The sequence below is a fragment of the Symphalangus syndactylus genome, chromosome X (assembly GCF_028878055.3).
Source record: "Symphalangus syndactylus isolate Jambi chromosome X, NHGRI_mSymSyn1-v2.1_pri, whole genome shotgun sequence".
Lineage (NCBI taxonomy): Eukaryota > Metazoa > Chordata > Mammalia > Primates > Hylobatidae > Symphalangus > Symphalangus syndactylus.
In genome coordinates, this window is record NC_072447.2 from 92,903,287 (window position 1) to 92,921,856 (window position 18,570).

The following is an 18,570-nucleotide window of genomic DNA, read 5'->3' on the forward strand; positions in this document are numbered from 1 at the left end:
CCCCTCTCTGCCTTTTCCTCGGGTGTCCCTCCTCAAGTCCCTGCGGCACTGGCTTGGGTGGCAGAGCCCACTTGTTTCAGGGACCCCAGGAGGTGCCCCTTGGCTCCCGGGACTGTGTGTGGGTCTGGGGGGTGGGGGGATGGGGAGAAGGGTCGGGCAGGGGGTGCAGGGGAGGAAACTCCTCACCAGGAGAGCCAAAGACAGGGTTGTGCCTTACCCCAGGAGTCACCCCTGTGCCCCCCTTGCCCTGCCGTTCACCCTCCACCCCTCCCCCCGGGCGGCCTGCTGCTTTTTGCTTCTCTTCCTCCCCTGCCCTGCCCTGAGCTGCATGGTTCCCCCACCCTGGGCAGCTAGGAAGGAATCTGAATGGAGAATCACCAACCACCAGAGAAAAAAGACTGTGGGGCCCTCCCCTGCCAACTCCCCTTCCCTGGCCGCCCACTCACCCACACCTCTTTCACGCAGGACAGGCTGCCCACCCTGCCCACGTGAAGTGCCAACGCCTTCCCCACCCTGGGCCGAGCCCCCACCCCTCCCTGGGCCCCCAAGTGAGATTGCACGTTTAACTACTGTAAGGAGAGGAGCGGCGTTGGCAAATGTGAACCATGAGAATATCAGTGACACTGATGAGAATAAACTAAACGCCTTGTAAAAAAAAAAAAAAAAAAAGAGACTAGCATTTTTTTCTCCTTGGACAATACAAATAGTGTGCTTTTCTACATTGCCTTGTTACTTTGTTTTGATCTTTCTGAACTTGCATTCATGCTTATGAGCTTACTTAGAAGAGATAAATATGTCATTTATATGAACTATTAACTCTAGGAAGAACATTTTATTCAGCTTTTTAAATGAGAGAACTGTAACTCTCTTTAGCTGCTATAACTCATAACCACCCTTCCAATGATCCCACTAGTTAAAATACCATTAGTTAACAATTTACTTAGTATTGAAGATTATGAACTTTCTTGGTTTTTTGGAACAATCCATGAGACATAAGCGCATATCCAAAGTACTATTTTCAACAATAAAATCCTCTTAAATAATAGTTTAACAATAATAAATTGTATTTTTATACTACTTACTTCTAGATGGCTATACATACCTTATATGTTAAATTGCCTTTCTTCACAACATCTCAAAATCTAGAGAAAAGGCATATTGTTCTGTACTTTTCTATGAAAGGAAAACCTGAGGCACAGATGATTTTTTTATAATTTTTCTCACACAAGAAGTCAGTAAGAAAACTGAGAATAAGATCAGTGCAAAGGTTTCCCTCTAGAAAACCACGTGGCTTCCAATTTACATTGTTATTTATTCCAGAAATGTTCATGAAGCCAGATCCCATGATAAACATAGGGCATTCTTTTCAAATAGAATTTTACTTAGAGTATCTCACCTGTAAGCTATAAGTGTTTCATGCAGCTCATCATTTCAAATCCACCCAACTGACTGAACGGACCACTTCCTGGCCAAGGGGACCCCAGAGTAACCTTACAAATTGCATGCTTGGCCATGATGGGATGGGGGGTCAGGCGCATATGTTGAACCAAACTTGCATCTCAGCAATGAAGCCTACTTGCTTGTGGTTGATTAGCTTTTTAATGTGCTGATTGATTAGGTTTTCTAGTAGAAAATGTATTTAGTTATGGTGGCTAACATTAAAAGATATTTTTAACTTCATGTAATTCAAGACCAGTGACCATGTCTATATTTACAATCAACTTTACAGTGCTGAAGGCCAAGATAATTTTTAAAAACTCTTTTTAGGGTAAAATATTGATCCTTAGAACACTAAAACCAGTTCTGTTAAATTGAAAGACAGAGAAAGTTTAACTGAAGGTAATCAGTTTGTGGAATAACTGATATATTTTTTTTTCTTGTAAATTGCTACTACAGCATAAAAACAGAGATAAAGGTTTCTTTATAAAGTAAGATCTTGTAGGATGCTAGAGATTTGGAACTGAAATATTAATGAAAGTATGGCTTAAAGGAAAGATTTTAAAATTACCTACACAGATTACCACTGAAATTTTGGAGTAAATAAACTTTATATGATAGTTAATATAAAGAAGTAAAAGCAGTGAGACAAGGCTGAAACCTGAAGTCTGGACGTACATATATTTCTAGGTGAAGAGGAGAGAATGATGGATATCAAGGCACAGACAGGAGAAAAAGAGAGCATATTATTAAGAACCGAGAGAAGACTGTTCCAGAAAAGATGGGGTGATCAAGAGTACAAAAGGTAAGCTCTTGTGGACAAGAACAATGTAATCATATTTGCATCGTCAGAGCCCAGCACATAGTAGGCACTCAATAAGCCTTTGTTAGATGGATTAATGAATGAATGAGTATAAAAAAAATCAAGGAAATGAAAAATTAGAAGAAAGAATTCTATTCAACTAAGACCACATGTTGGCTACTTAAAAACACTATTTCTTAAAATGTCTGTGGGCCACTTTCAAAGGGTGCCCTAAAGCGATTATTGAACAAATGGGTTTCTGGACCCTACCTTAAAACTGCTAATCAGAATCTGCCCATTTAATAAGTAAAAAATATAAAGTGATAGCTCACTGAACTTTGAGAACAGTTGCACGAGAGTGAATGGTTTCGATATAGAAAAGGGGATAGCAGTCATGTTCCATAGGAAAGAAGCGGGGAATAAATGAGGAAGGTTTGTAAAATGCTACTGCAGAATGCTCTTAATTAACTATGGAATGGAGTAAAAAAGGGATTAAAATCAAGTGATAATCTTTCAAACTTGCGTTAGCCTTCAGGAATTGTCTTCAAACATTTTGCTCCACATATCCTCTACAAAAAAACTTGAAAAATTATGTAGAGTCTGATACAATATGAAGCTCACATTTGAAATATTACATCATAATTTTAAAGTGTCAAAAGATGCACTTTCTACCATACTTTAAACGTTAGTGTTTCAAAATAAATTTTTAAATTACTTTTTCAAACATATTCAATGGAATCTATATATTGTAGTGATTTTATACCTTTATAATTCAATAATACATGAAATTTTTTTCTTTAGGAGCAGAAATTTCAAATAGTTCCTTTTCTCCTCGAATCCACATTTTAATTTAAGCTTCCTAAGATAATTATTTCGTAACATATTTTTACTTGAAAGTATTTTGTTGATTACCTTATCATATTTTTACAACAAAAATAATACATAAATTTTAGTTTTTAAATTTTTTGACTCTAAATATGATTTTTATTGAGGAAGAATAAGACAGGAGTCAGCATCAGTTAATTTATTTTTGTTTGTTTTTACCGACATGAGTGTTGAAAATGTTTGTTTACCTAAATAAGTGGATGTAAATGGAAGGAGTTTTATTATAGCAATGTTATTCCATTCTTTGATCTCTTTTTCCTGGGGTGACTTGAACCATGAGTCAACATTAATGTTTTTTACCTATCTCAAAATTTTGTAGTGATTTTTGATGTAGTGATTTAGGACAGACTTGTTTTAAAGTTGTGTGCTTAGCATACAACCTTTCAAAATTAGATGTTACTTTTATTTTGACCATTTTAGTGCTGGATAATGCGTCTCATGACAAGTGAAATAGTTCCAGTTAAGCACATGAAAGGTTGTTGATGTGTAGCTTTTAATACACAGATGTCTATGGCTATGTAATTTTTCTTTGAGGTGTATAATCAGATAATTATGGGAAAGAAATAAAGTATTCCCAAGTAATTTTCAATAATTTTAACTACCATAATGTCCTAGTAGCTGACTAACTTAATTTGCTACACAGGGTTTTGCTAAAATACAATATCGAGAGAGCTCATGGCTTTTACATTGCCCTAAATATTCAACTGGTTTGTAGGCTTATTCCCCAACCTGTATAATCAGTAATTATTTAGATGGCATTTTAGTCCCATAGCTATTTTGCATTTTTCTTTTATTTTACAATTCTGGCATTCATTGATAAAGTAAATTTATATGATAATAATTTATATGATAATCATTGTGATGGTTAATACTGAGTGTCAACTTGATTGGATCGAAGGATGCAAAGTATTGTTCCTGGGTGTGTCTGTGAGGATGTTGCCAAAAGAGATTAACATTTGAGTCAGTGGGCTGGGGAAGGCAGACCCACCCTTAGTCTGGTGGGCACAATCTAATCAGCTGCCAGCGAATATAAAGCAGGCAGAAAAATGTGAAAAGGTGAGACTGGCCTAGTCTTACAGCCTACATCTTTTTCCCACGCTGGATGCTTCCTGCCCTCAAACATCGGACTCCAAGTTCTTCAGTTTTGAGACTCGGACTGTTTGTCTTTGCTCCTCAAGCTTGCAGACAGCCTATTGTGGGATCTTGTGATCATGTAAGTTAATACTTAATTAACTTCCACATATATATATATATAAATTAACTTCCACATATATAACTAATATATACAATAATATACAATTAGTATATATTAATTATATATAGTATATTATATTGTATATTATCATATACAATTGATTATGTAATATATATATCCTATTAGTTCAATACTTAATTAACTTCCTATATATAGAAGTTAATTATATATATAACTAATATATACAATAATATACAAATAATATATATTAATTATATACATTATCTATTATATCATTTGTATATTATTATATACAATTGATTATATATATTATATATATATATATCCTATTAGTTCTGTTCCTCTAGGAAACCCTGACTAATACAAGAATTTCACTTATAGTTTGTTATGCATTAAATCTACATAGATTAAATATTACCAGGTGCAAAGTAGATAATAAGGCAAAGGGAAGGAAATTATTAATAAGACATAGTTTCTATCCTTACAGACATTCTCCTCATTTCTGTTTGAATATGCTTAAATCTTTCTTTTGTAATCAGAAATGTAAAAGGAATCTTCATGTTCCATAAAAATACTATTCTTTTAATTTTTTTCTAGGAGACCTAAAACTTTCTTAGTCATTCTATGATTCCTTGTTTAAGATGCAGGAAAATGACCATATTCAGCATACACTTAAAAAGCACATTCTTGGTAAATTCTTACAGAAAATTGTGCTATCAAAGTTTAGATTCTGACAGATGTTGGTTAATCTTCATCTTATGGTAAAAGGAACACAGGCAAATCCCCAATTATATCTAAATCATAACAAGCTCAAAGAACATGTTAGAAAAATACGGTTATAGACTCCTGATATATGAAAAGGTATTATTTAGAGTTACTTAAATGGATAATTGAGTACTTCTTCTTGCTCCTACCACGTTATTTACATTTCTATTACAACATTTTATTTATTCTGCCTGATATTTACAGTTTGTTTCCTCTACATGTACACACACACACACACACACACACACACACACAGATTTATTATAAGGAATTGGATGACATGATTATGGAGCCTGACAAGTCCCAAGACCTGCAGGTGGCAAGCTGGAGACTGAGGAGAGCCAATGATATATTTCCAGCGCAAATGCTGGCAGACTTGAAATCCAGGAAGAAGCAATGTTTCAGTTAAAGTCTAAAGGCAGGAGGAAATCCCATGTTCCAGATAGAAGGCAGTGAGGCAAGAGTAATTCTCTCTTATTGAGGGAAAGGTCAGCCTTCTGTTGTATTTAGGCCTTCAACTGATTGGATGAGCCCCACCCAATTAGAGAGGAGAATATGCTTTACTCAGTCTATCAATTTAAATGTTAAACTCATCCAAAAAAAAAAAAAAATACCCTCACAGAAACATCCAGACTAGCCAAATATCTGGGCATCCCATAGCTCAGTCAGGTTGATGCATAAATTAACCATCACACCTACAAAAACAAGAGGGGAAAGGGAGAGGTATAATTGAATTTAAAGAAAACCACAGATAAAATGCCTATCAAAACTTAGATTCATTTTATTTTCTCTTCAGTTATTTTTAAATCCATCGCATCTGAGTGCTTTTGAAAACATAGAAATCTGTCTAGACTCTGTATAATATATATGAAGAAATTGAGATGCAAAAAAGTAAAGTGACTTGTCCAAGGTCACACAGTTCATTAACCATAAAGTCAAAGAAAAATCTTACAACTTCAGTATTCTTTCTAGGCATACACTAGCATAATTTCCCCTTTATCACCTGTATGCATGACATGAGAACTGGATAAAGTACAAACTGAATTTCAAAATGTCAATGGTAAATGCATTCTTGATACATGACTGTCTTTTGTAAACATGTCCATCTGTACAAAGTAGTGATTATGATTCAGATCTCAAAGTACTTTGGGCACAGTTATTCCTGAGCAGTGTGATGATTTGGAGTTAATTCAAAACATACTCTGTTCATCCTCTCATAAGGGTTTTTGAACAAAGAAAATAAACCTTTAACACTGCCTGTGAAAGTAAAGGGCATGATAAGAAGGTGTGTATCCAGGCATGGAGCCAGAATGAACTATTCATTTTCAAGCTGTGGTAACTGAGAGAAGACATCTCTTTTAACCTAACTAGCTTGGAAAAGCACTGCTTTCTTCCTCCATATGTAGACTAAAAATACCACTTCTACATTCCCAAATGGCGTGTTTGTGTGAGTGGTCATGGGTAACCAATACTTTCTAATATGTTTCTAAAATTTGTCAAGTTTTCAGGTAAATCTTCATATAGAGACTTTCACATTTTCAGATTAATTTTGTAAAAACTAATTACAAACCCGCATGAGGGTACTGATGCTTTCCCTTAATGAACCATTTTCAAAGTTTCCATAAAAGGAATCTCAAAATAGATTATAATGAATTCCTCTGTCGCATATTATCACGGAACAAAGTGGCACATTTTTAGAAGTGGGCTACTGAGAAATGAATCTAGCAGGGGAGGCGTGAGTAGAAGGAATTTAGAAGAAAATAAGTTTAAACGCTTCACTTTGGCTCACTTGCCTGGGTTTCAGCTGCAGCTACTGTACTCTGATACTGAAGAAGCAGGGCTAGATATTTGCAAGTCCAAGCAGGAGGGCTGCAAGCCTGAAAATCTAACAGCTGGAGAGTGTTGTGGTGGCTGCTTTCCTGTGGTAAGCTGATTTACTTGTTTAAGGTCTGACCTCATCATCCTGTCAGCATGGGTTCCCACCTACACTGTTAGCTGCAGCCTTCTGCTTCTGCTAGAAGGCTACAAGTATTCACAGTGTATCATAGGCAGTGGGGGAGGGGAGAGAAAGCAAGAAAGACTGCTCTCGGCACTCGTGCTTTTGTTAGTTCTACAGAAGAGGCAGAAAAACAAGAGATAACAAAGGCTCCGTTTCCTTTCTGTGAGAGAAGGCTTTTGTCTTTCCTCCTGCTACGATGTCAGTGTCTGGCAAGAAAGAGTTTGATGTGAAACAGATCCTAAGGCTACGCTGGAGGTGGTTTAGTCATCCTTTTCAAGGTTCCACCAACACTGGAAGCTGTCTTCAGCAGGAAGGATATGAGCATAGAGGGACCCCGGTTCAGGGCAGGTTGAAGAGCCACTCTCGGGACAGAAACGGACTGAAGAAAAGCAACAGTCCTGTCCACCACAATATACTGGCACCAGTGCCGGGACCGGCCCCTGCCCATCAGAGAGCCGTTCAGAATTTGCAGCAACATAATCTGATAGTACATTTTCAAGCAAATGAAGATACTCCTAAGGCAGTTCCAGAGAAGAATTTATTCAAAGAAGCTTGTGAGAAACGCGCACAAGATTTGGAGATGATTGCTGATGACAATAGAGACGATTCTACAGCAAGGTAAGAGTTTTTGGTCGCATAACTGAAAGCCGTAACTTCAGTTAACTTATCCTCTACAATTCATGTTTAGTGTTTAAACAGAAAGTGTCATAATAATCTCTGAGTTTGTATTCAGCCAATCAGGGTCTCTCAGAAACCGTTTCCTCTAAGTTTATAAAAGAAAACGGCAATAACGAATACGTCTTTATAATTACTGGAAATTTGGGGGGTAGGTTATGAGTTTACTTCTCCTATTTTCATTAAGAATTCTGTTTCAATTCTAAGAGATGTTTATTGTAATTACTAATGTTCTATAAATACACTCCGTGGCTCAGATGTTTAAATGCAATTCTTTGTGCAAGTGTTATGAATCACAGAGAACTCTTTCTGACATTGTGAGTTAGGCCAACTTTAACAAAATAAAAGCTGTGACTGATCAGCACATCCTTATCTGTTTCCTCAGTACATGGTTGCGATATTGACTCTTAAAACTGTGTTATCTTTATGTGACAATATGGAATATTTGGCGTTCGGAGACTCATTTCAAGTTGTGTTACTTTCATAGCTAGTTTTTGCAAGCATGAAAATATTCTGCATAAAGCAGGTAATAAGATGCTACTTACAGCAATGTGATCTTAAAGCGGGCAATGGAGCATTTCAGCTTTTACCTAAAATGAAAATTGAATAAACAGTGACGATATAGTGTAGTTTGGGTATAGTTCATAAAACATTTGATTTTGTCTTTACTTTTATGCCCACCGGTATTGTTTGAGTGCAAGAAAATTACGTTCTGTTCTCTAATACTGTCAACTATAAGTTAATCTAGTGTATCCTTATCTCTTTGATTTTTGCTTTTTCACTATCAGACATTTTTATAGTCCCAACGTGTTTTAGACACAGTTGATAATATTGGCAATGTAATTAATATTCAGTAGTACTATAGAAAAATAAGTGTTTTTATGCATTTTAGATCATATAGTAGTTCAACATGCTAATTTATTTGGAAACCTAGATATCTGGCATACTATGTCTCTACATAAAAATAGAGAAGAAGGACTGGCAGATTTGCTTCTTAATATAAGTTTTCCCAATATAACAACCTCACAGTGTCTTGCCTTCATAAATTCAAAACAGAATATCAGAAGAAGCAGCAGCCTAATAACATTACAGCAAAATGATGCCTTTATAGGAACTCAGTCTTGTTGAAATATAAACATGCAGAAGACTTTGTGAAATGACATTAATAATAATGTTAGATTGTCTGCCATATAAACTTCTCAGGAAATAAAGCACGTATGTGTGAAATTTTCCTAAATATTTTGTGCTTGCTCGTGGAAAAGCTATATAACTGTAGGGATTGCAGGTTGCATTTGGTACAACAAGTAAGACTCTCAAAGTAATATAGAGTCCATAATTTTAAATTCGGCAGGCTTTCAAATTTGTTCTCCTCACCAAGAACAATTTTTAAAAAACTGCTGAATTTGGAGATTAATAAACGAATTTAACTCTGCTGTAGAGAAATTTAAATTACCAACTGTGACCTTGGAACAAAATTATTTGAGAATAGGTGAATTAATTTTCTAGTATGGGAATATTTACAATAAAATAGATGTTAGAAAAAATGTTAGGTAAAATGTCAAATTTAAAGCGTCATCAAGTGACAGTTTTAAAAAGCGCATTTATCCTTTGATTTTATTCCTGACATTTTTTATTTTCTAAAGAAATGCCTTGTTAACTATTCTATGGTTTCATTGGAAAGCTAACATTTTCTTAATATACATACAGGAAATGGTTTTATAGGTGTGCCAAGGATATCTTAGGCAGGAGGGGCTAAATTGAAGATCTTATTAATTGAAATACGATGGTTTATTACCTTCTCCTTAACCATTCTAAATCTTCCCGTCTTGGTCCAGCATCATTTGAGAAGCTTTCTGATGCCTTGCTTCTCCAGTGCCGCTCTTCTTCAGCAATACTGGGGAGCAGGAAGAAAAGATCCTAACAAGTTGGCAGCAGGCTGCCATCCCCTCAATATAACTCCAGTGGTTTTTTGAAAAAGAAAACAGTCGTGAGTGTGGAGAATTATCATACTAGTACAAGATGAGCTATGACGCTCAGAGCAAAGTAAGGCTCTTTAAAGCCATCCTGATTTCTACAAATATTATGGGGAATAGAGAATGGACTAAATTGCAAACATGCAATATAGCAGAATAAATCACAGTTAGTCCTGGAAGGGATATTAAAGCCAACGTTGTTAAAGTTATGTTAACATGTTGGTTTGGAAAGTTAAAAATCCAAATGTATTCATATGAAATTGAATAATTGAATTATAAGTACATAGAGCATTTAGGAACAGCTCTGTATTGTGATCCCACACTGTGAGTATTCATATACCAGTATGCTGGTCATCAGAGACCTGTGCTCAATTATCATTTTACTTTTGTCCTAGTTATCAACTAACTCTGCATCTTTGCTTCCCTTTTCTTATTTCAACCATAGCATTCCAACAAAAAGAACACATATTTTAACATTGTATTATGATGATGCTTCCTATGTGACAGAGTATTTAATTATGAAATCATATATATAGGTATTTGCAATTGCTCATAAACATATTATTGCATAAGTATACAGACGGATGTCACAGTGTTAACATGAAAAATCATGCTTACTGCATTTACTGAAAGAGATGTCGTGATTTCCTCTTTGTGTTCGAAGACATTGAATAAAGTGCAAATGAACCATTTATGGGCCAAGAACATGCCCCAGTACAAAACTGGACATTTACAGAGCTGTTTAATTCTAAGGAATTGTCAGGAATGGGGACCATGCCCTCATTTTACCTGTTGGGGTTTCAGGCTTTTGCATAACCTACCAACTGTACTGATATGTGACTTTAAATATTTTTGTCATCTGTGCACTGCCAGAAAACACTCCATTCTTTCTTTACTAGAGCCCTTTCCAAGTTTCAAGTGAGGTTTGCCTCAAAAAAAATGAGCAGATGTTATTGTATATGTTGCTATCCAAAAGAAAGTAAGATTGGATGAATAAGACTTAGAATTTATTAATAATTTATTCCACAAAGATTGAGCATTCGTTGTGTTCCATGCACTCTTCTAGATGTTAGGGATAAAACAAGATCAAAACAGAGAAATCTGTTTTCATTGAATCATTGAATATACATTCTAATGGGAAGAGAGAGGCAATAAAAACAAACCAAATTATAATATTTAGGTGATTATAAATAATATGAGAAAAATTAATTCGAAAGAATAGAGTGAAGTAGAGGGCACTCCTTCAGATAGAGAAGGCTTTTTGGATGAGGTAATATTTGAGTAGATATTTAAATGAAGTGAGAAAAGAAGACAGAATGTCTGACTCAAGAATTTGAAGCAAATGAGAGGTTACTTCTGTGCCAAGGGAGTACTTAACCACCATATATGCTTTTCTATACAAATCAATGCCACATGTCCCCACAGAGTCCATTGATTAATGTTCAAAATATTCCTTAACTTAACCGGTGAACTAAAAATTATGTCCTTCCCTATTATTCATTATAGTGATTTTAGGATCACATGCGTGGTCCATGGCCACAGAGGTGACTTTCCAGCCATCCTGTAGCCATGTTGCTCTTTTGCCCTCTGGGGATATGGCTATTCAGCCAGCGTGGCACGTGCCTCATACAGAGATCTCTGCCTTTTATGAAAATAGACACATGATAGTGTATTTGCCTTTTTTAACAAAACGATTCAGATAGGATCAAACGTATTGTAGGTCTTCATCCTCAACACAAACCCATCTGTTTTATGAAATCTGCTACGGAAATACTCATGCATAAGAGAAATTCTAAGTCTAAAACAGTGAAACTTATTGTAAAATTATTTCCCGTAAAGCAGAAAATGAGATATGTGGGTATCTGCAGGGAGTGGTTTCCAGGAAGAAATCAATTTCATGGGACCTGAGATGGGAGTGTGGTTGATAGTGTATCTGGAGAAGCATGCTCAACAGAGACAGTGGTAGGAAATGACTTTGGAAAGGTAACAATAACAAAGCAATACTAATACAACATTAAAAATAAGAAGTACCTTTTGTTGACGCTTACTGTGTGCCAAGCGTGGAGCACTTTACATATATTTTCTCCTGCCCCCAAGGAAAATCTTTGAATGTGAAGCTGGTGCTCACATCTACAATTGGTATTTCTCCAGGTATTATATCTGTTAATGTTGTTGTTGCCTATCTTCTTATGAGGTGAAAATAGTGTGATTTTCTGAAGTTCAGAACTAGGCCTGCTTCACTTAACTTTACACTGCATTATTCAGTAGAGACTTTTATGTCAAATGAAGGAATGAGAAATGAACTACAATTATATTGTTATTTACAGAAAGGTTAAGGTTAAATCTTTTTGCCTATGGTTTAAAACACACCGCACAAAATTACATAAGTTATTCAATTGCTTTACTACATTTGGAACATTACGACAAAAAATTTAAATTTATTGCAATGATTCCTAACATTTTTAGAGATGAAACCTTTGCTGGTTGATTTCAAATCCTTGCTACTCATTGCCTCAATCCTGAGAGTGAGGTACCATGGTCCTCATGTCTCATTCCTGACAGTATGGTATCACATATATAATTAACATTCATTAAAATATATTTAATATTTCTAAATTTGGGGACTCTCGTTTAAGGGTCTTGGTGATACTTTGGAGACATATTCTTTTATGATTAAACATAGTTATTATTTCTGATATGTGAAAGACATTTAATTTTTGCATTTGGAAATAGAAATAAAGGCTTCAAAATGCATTGTATTATATAACATGTGAGGTCAAGAGCAGCATATTAATTATATTTACATGTTGCAAATTGCACAAATGTTCAGTCACTTTGTACTTTAAAGACTTTTTTGGAAGCTTGTATGTCTTCTTTCTGACTGTTGCCCCTAATGCTAATCCTGTTGATGCCTTAAGACATTATAAGTCATATGACTTTATTAGTGAAAATAATTGCAGTGTTTTATACATATATGTACACATATATGTATATGTATGTATTTGTACCAGTGTGAAATTATTTTATTTAAAGGAGAAAGAAAAACTGAAATCAAGGAGGAGCACTGGGGAACACTGGATCCTCAGTTAATAAACTTAAGTCAAAATCAATATTCTGAAAGATGAACCTGGAATATCTTGTAGTGCCAGAAAATAAATATTCAAAAAAATGATGTAGGTGTGTCAAAGGGACACAGGGATCAACTAAAAAAGCTCCCAATAGCCAAAACTGGAACAATTTAAATAGCAAAATGAAGTACTATTGGATTGCAAATCATAATATAAAATAAACACCGATGAGTCCACACTGATATAAATAAGTGATTGAGTAAATGAGAAGGCTGGCCACGGTGGTGCATGCCTGTAATCCCAGCACTTTGGGAGGCCGAGGCGGGTGGATCACTTGAGGTCAGGAGTTCGAGACCAGCCTAGCCAACATAGTGAAACCCCGTCTGTACTAAAAATACAAAAATTAGCTGGACGTGATGGCAGGCACCTGTAATCCCAGCTACTCAGGAGGCTGAGGCAGGAGAATTGCTTGAACGTGGGAGGCAGAGGTTGCAGTGAGCCGAGATTGGGCCACTACACTCCAGCCTGGGCGACAGAGTGAGACTCCATCTCAAAAAAATAAATAAATAAAAATAAATAAATAAATGAAAGAAAAAAGACAATTTTTCTGTGCAGAAGAATTTCAAATAATTTATGCCAGCACTCTGCCCTCAAAGAGGTCAAGCAGAATACTGGGCCTTAAGTGTAAGCTGCACATAGTGACTTCTTTCCAAAGGGTTGAGTACGGTATGAAAGAAGGGCAGGAAAGTGTAAATTTACACCACTAGTGAAGTCTGAGAAATATGAGCTTAGCCAGATACTCAAGTTTAACATCAAAAGTGCTCAAAATTGCTAAAATTTTTTACATTCTCACCAAAAAATAAAAATAAATTGGTGAGGTGACACATATGATAATTAGTTTATCGAATCTTTTTAACGTATACATGGATCAAAACATTGCATTGTACCCCATAAAGAAGGACAATTATTAACTGTCAATTAAACATTTTAAACATTAAAATATTGTTCAATCATGTTGACAATATGTACACTTAGTGTGACGTAATGACAATAATATTTTACCTTTGTTATCTTCCTCCCCCATCCCCATCATTCCAATCTAATCATAAGAAAAACATCAGAGAAATTTACATAGGGGGACATTCCACGAAATACCTGGTCTATGCTCCTGAAACTGTCAGTATTATCAAAAAAGAAAATCTGAGAAACTGTCACAACCAAGAAGAGCCAAAGGAGACATGAAATATAAATGTGATGTGTTACAGAAAAGGGACCTTTGGTGGGAACTGAGGAAATTGAACAAAAATGGACGTTAGTTAATAATAATGTATGAATATTGGTTACTTAATTGTAACATATTTACAATACTGACAAATTGTTAATAGTAAAATAAATTGAGTGCGGGGTATGTGGGGACTCTATGCTATGATTAAACTATCTCAGGTTTTCTTTAAAACAATGCAATATTTTAGCAAGGGTTATCTGAGTGAATCAATTTCCTAAGTCAGCAATAAAGGACCATCCAATTGGGAAAACTGGGTATTGGTTGTTGTTTGCTTTGCTTGTGTTTGTTGGCAACTAGTTAACGTAATATATGGCCTGCTACTTTAAAATAATATTTACATTGCTGTGATTTATCTCTCAAAAGAAAAACAATGACAGATATAAGACAGTCTTTATTATATAAAAATTTTTATCATCTTCCTATGCTAAAAGAAAAATATAGTCATTGAGTATATCTTACTTATGGTGTTTCTATTCCATTTAGATAATCATTTCACCATGAAGAATGGAAAATTTTCAGCTATGGTGTTTGTTTGAGAAATAAGATTTTACAAGTAGACTAAAAATAACTAAGAAAAGGTGACTAGAAGTGAGAAATCTTAAATCAAATAGTTTTCAGTTATCTGATGTTTTAGGATTAAATAAGCATCATTGAAATTTTGAACATTAACCATTACATAAAGGTTTACTCTGGAAACACTATAATGTATGTATTTTGTAAATCAATACATATATATTATACTTACACTATCATTTGCACTGAAAGAGATCAAATATCAATGATCATATTTATTGAAACGATCAGCAGTGAATTCATAGTTCTTTGTAACTTCCGGTTAACATTTCTTAGCTTATCACTATTAGTCACTATGACTCATCCCTTGCATGCTTTCAAATATTACTGTACAGAATGTGTGTCTTGCCCTCCTCCCCCATTGTCTATTGCTCTTTCTTCATCAGTAGCCATACTAAATACCTTGCAATTTTCTCGGCACTTATATAACAGAAGCAATTGGTTCTTCATCAAGCCCTGGGTAGCGTACTAAAGGGAAGCTATCTACTACATTTCTTGTCTACCCTTTTCCTGTAAAACTAGACTGCTATCAGCACAGTGAGACTTAGGTGTCCTTTTCTGGTTAATGTTGATTACAGTACCTGTAACAAAACTGAAAACAATGCATGAGTAACAGACTGTCACATAAAATTGTAAGCAACACAGCTACTTAATTTAGTCTGAAGTATGTTGCAACATGCCAAAATTCAGTTGTTTAAGATGTTGGTTTTCTATTAATGTTTCCTCCATTCAAGAATTATTTATTGAGCCCTCATTTATGTGCATGATGGTTTCCTACTCATACAAATGAATAAAAAGGTAAATAATATGTGCTAATTTTCACCAGAGGCTTATGGCATAGTTGGAGAGATAAAGTGTATTCACTTGAAAGGTTTCCTGACCGTAAAAAAGAAGTGCAATATAAGAATACTTTATGCTTAGTCAGTGAGCTCCATAGGCATTCAAAGAAAAGAAAATCTTTCTGGCCAGAACAATCTTGGAATGTTTCATGGAGGTGACATAATTTGAGATTAAGCTTGAGGAATGGACACATTTTAATACAGCTATGGGAAAGAATTAATTATAGGAAGAACGAAAAACCTTTCTATTGCCTTTCTAGGGAAAAAGGTAATGAAGCAGATAAGTTTAATGTATACTCCAATGGAAGACTTCAGTTTTGTAGAAATGAAAGACATATATTGGAGAAGAGTACAAAATGAGGAAACTGAAAAAGAAGGTCAGAGCTATATTATGGAGGCTCTTAAAAGACAAGATAGGGACTCTGGACATTTTCTTAGAAGTCAGAGCTTATTAATCCTTAAGAAATCTCTAAAATATATTGTGTGTGTGACTATTTTGAGGGAGAGGTTCCATTTACTTTCCTCCGGTTCTCAAAAATTTCCATTTTACAAGAAAATTTAAGAGGTACTGTTGTAGACAATGAAGAATCAGTGAAAACTATAAAACTATGGAATGAAATAATGAAAACAATGGAAAAATTTATCATTGAAATTCCTGAACAACAGATGAAAATAATCTGTAATTTTTAGTTAATGAGATTTTTGCAAGGAAGTTTTCCCAGGCAGTTAGAAACACCTCACTTTTATATTTACATTAATTGTCATCTTGACATGTATTACCTAATCTACTATAAAAGATTCCAAGCTTTTGAGAACATTCTTAAAAATATAGTTCTGCAACCCTGTATCCTAAGCTGTTTCATCTTAGCACCATCTTCAAACTGGACTCACCATTACAGTGTGTCCTGCATTGGAGGCCAATAACCACTTATACTCTTTGTCCCTGAGACCTCATCATCATTCTATCACATTCACATGGGTGCCTGAAGCACCACAACCCTGGCTGCCAAGAGCCTGGACCTGATGTTAAAATGAAGACCTAGGCAACCAAAGCCACGTGATACTCTCCTCCCTAGGAAACAGTTGGACCTGCACAGCAGAGAATCTTCTGAACAACTTACCAGCTTCCCACACCTGCACATATATATGTGTGCCCATGCCCAGCCTCATAGCCAGTTTAGTGGCTGTTCCAACCCCCTGGAGAGCTTTCCACCCCCACATCCAGCATGACAACCAGCCTGGTGTTTCCTTCCCAGCAAAATGGTGACACTGCCATCCCAGAGCTCCATAGCCTAGGCCACTGACATATATACCATATAAAAGTGACACTCTAGGATTCATCTGTAGGAAAGAAAGACTCTCTCTGGGAAAGCTACTCACAAAATTGGAAAAAAAAAAAACAATTGTTCTACTAGATGCACAGATACCAACCTGAGCACACAAGAAACATGAAAAAGCAAGGAAACATAATACATACAAAGAAACATGATAAGTTTCCAGTAACAGATCACTGGAGAATGAAATTCTGTAGCATCACAACCTTGGCTGCCAGGAGCCTACGCCTGATGGTAAAACTGAGACGTAGGCATCTAAAGCCTAGAAAGAATTGGGAATGTAGAAAGAATATTTACAAAATGCCTGAAAAAGAATTTAAAATAATGATTATAAGGAAACTCAACATGATACAAAAAAATTCAAACAAACGATTCAGAAAAATTAGGGAAACAATTTGTGATCCAAGTGAAAAATTCAACAAAGAGATAGATATAATGAAAAAGAATTAAGCAGAAATTTTGGAGCTGAAGAATTTCATAATGAAATAAAAATACAATTGTAAGCTTAATAATAGACTAGATTAAGCAGAAGAAAGTATTTCTGAACTCAAAGGCAAGCTTTTTGAAATAACTCAGTCAGAGAAAAAATAATAATAAAGGATAATGAATAAAGCCTACAGGACTTATGAGACACAGCTAAATAAAGAAATTCACAGTTTAACAGTGTTCGAGGCTGTGCGCCATGGCTAACGCCTGCAGTCCCAGCACTTTGGGAGGCTGAGGCAGGTGGATCACGAGGTCAAGAGACTGAGACCATCCTGGTCAACATGGTGAAACCCCGTCTCTACTAAAAGTACAAAAATTAGCTCGGCGTGGTGGTGCGTGACTGTAGTTCCAGCAACTCGAGAGGCTGAGGCAGGGGAATCGCTTGAACCCAGGAGGCAGAGGTTGCAGTGAGCCAAGATTGCGCCACTGCACTCCAGCCTGGTAACAGAGTGAGACAAAAAAAAAAAGAGAGAGTTCCAGGGAGAAGTGATGGAGACAGTCACAGAAAACCTGTTTAACGAAGTAGTTAAACACTTTCCAAGTATGGCATCTTATCACGATCATCCAGATTCAGGAAGCTCAACTGTTTCCAATTATGTTCAACCCAAATATATCCCCTCTGAGGCAGACTATAAACAATCTGTCCAAAATCAAAGACAGAAAGAGAATTCTAAAAGCTACAAAAGGTAAGCACCAAATCACATTTAAGGGAATACTCATTGGACTTTCAGCAGATTTCTCAGTAGAAACTTTTCACGTCAGGAGAAAATGCAATTATGTATTCAAAGTGATAAAAGGAAAAAAAAAAACCACTGTCTTTCACTAATCCCATATTCAGCAAAGCCAACCTTTACAAATGAAGAAACAGTGAAGACCTTCCTAAACAAAAGCCAAGGGAATTTATGACCATTGGACTGGCCTTACAAGAAATACTTAAGAGAGTACTGCAACTAGAAATGAAAAGATGATAATTACTATAACAAAAACAGGAAATTATGAAACTCATCAGTAAATGTTAATTCATAATCCAACTCAAAATACTGCAGGGCTATAATGGTACTATGTGCATCATTCAATATTCTAGTGGTAAAGGTTTAAAGTCAAAATGGTGAAAAAGAAGATTTAGGATTAGTGGCTAAGTAATACAGAAAAGTTTTAGTGTACAATTAATATAATGATTAATATTATACCTTAACTGGAAGAGAAAAGTATTCCTTTTGACAAAAAAACCTA

The 18,570-nt window shown here is 35.5% G+C and overlaps 1 protein-coding gene across 3 annotated transcripts in view; it reads left to right on the plus strand.

The window, feature by feature from the left end:
- The first annotated feature begins 7,039 nt into the window (after positions 1-7,039).
- KLHL4 (kelch like family member 4) overlaps positions 7,040-18,570 on the plus strand; it is a 163,618-nt gene continuing 152,087 nt past the window's right edge. For 2 of the 3 annotated variants that reach the window (XR_010119566.1, XM_055268226.2), the window contains exon 1: positions 7,043-7,722. Coding sequence is in view for 2 of the 3 variants with exons in the window: in XM_055268226.2 (XP_055124201.1) it covers positions 7,301-7,722 (422 nt within the window). In the remaining variant the exon portion in view is untranslated. Of the gene's footprint in view, positions 7,723-18,570 lie in introns of all 3 variants that reach the window. The other variant, XM_055268227.2, reaches the window with a different exon arrangement.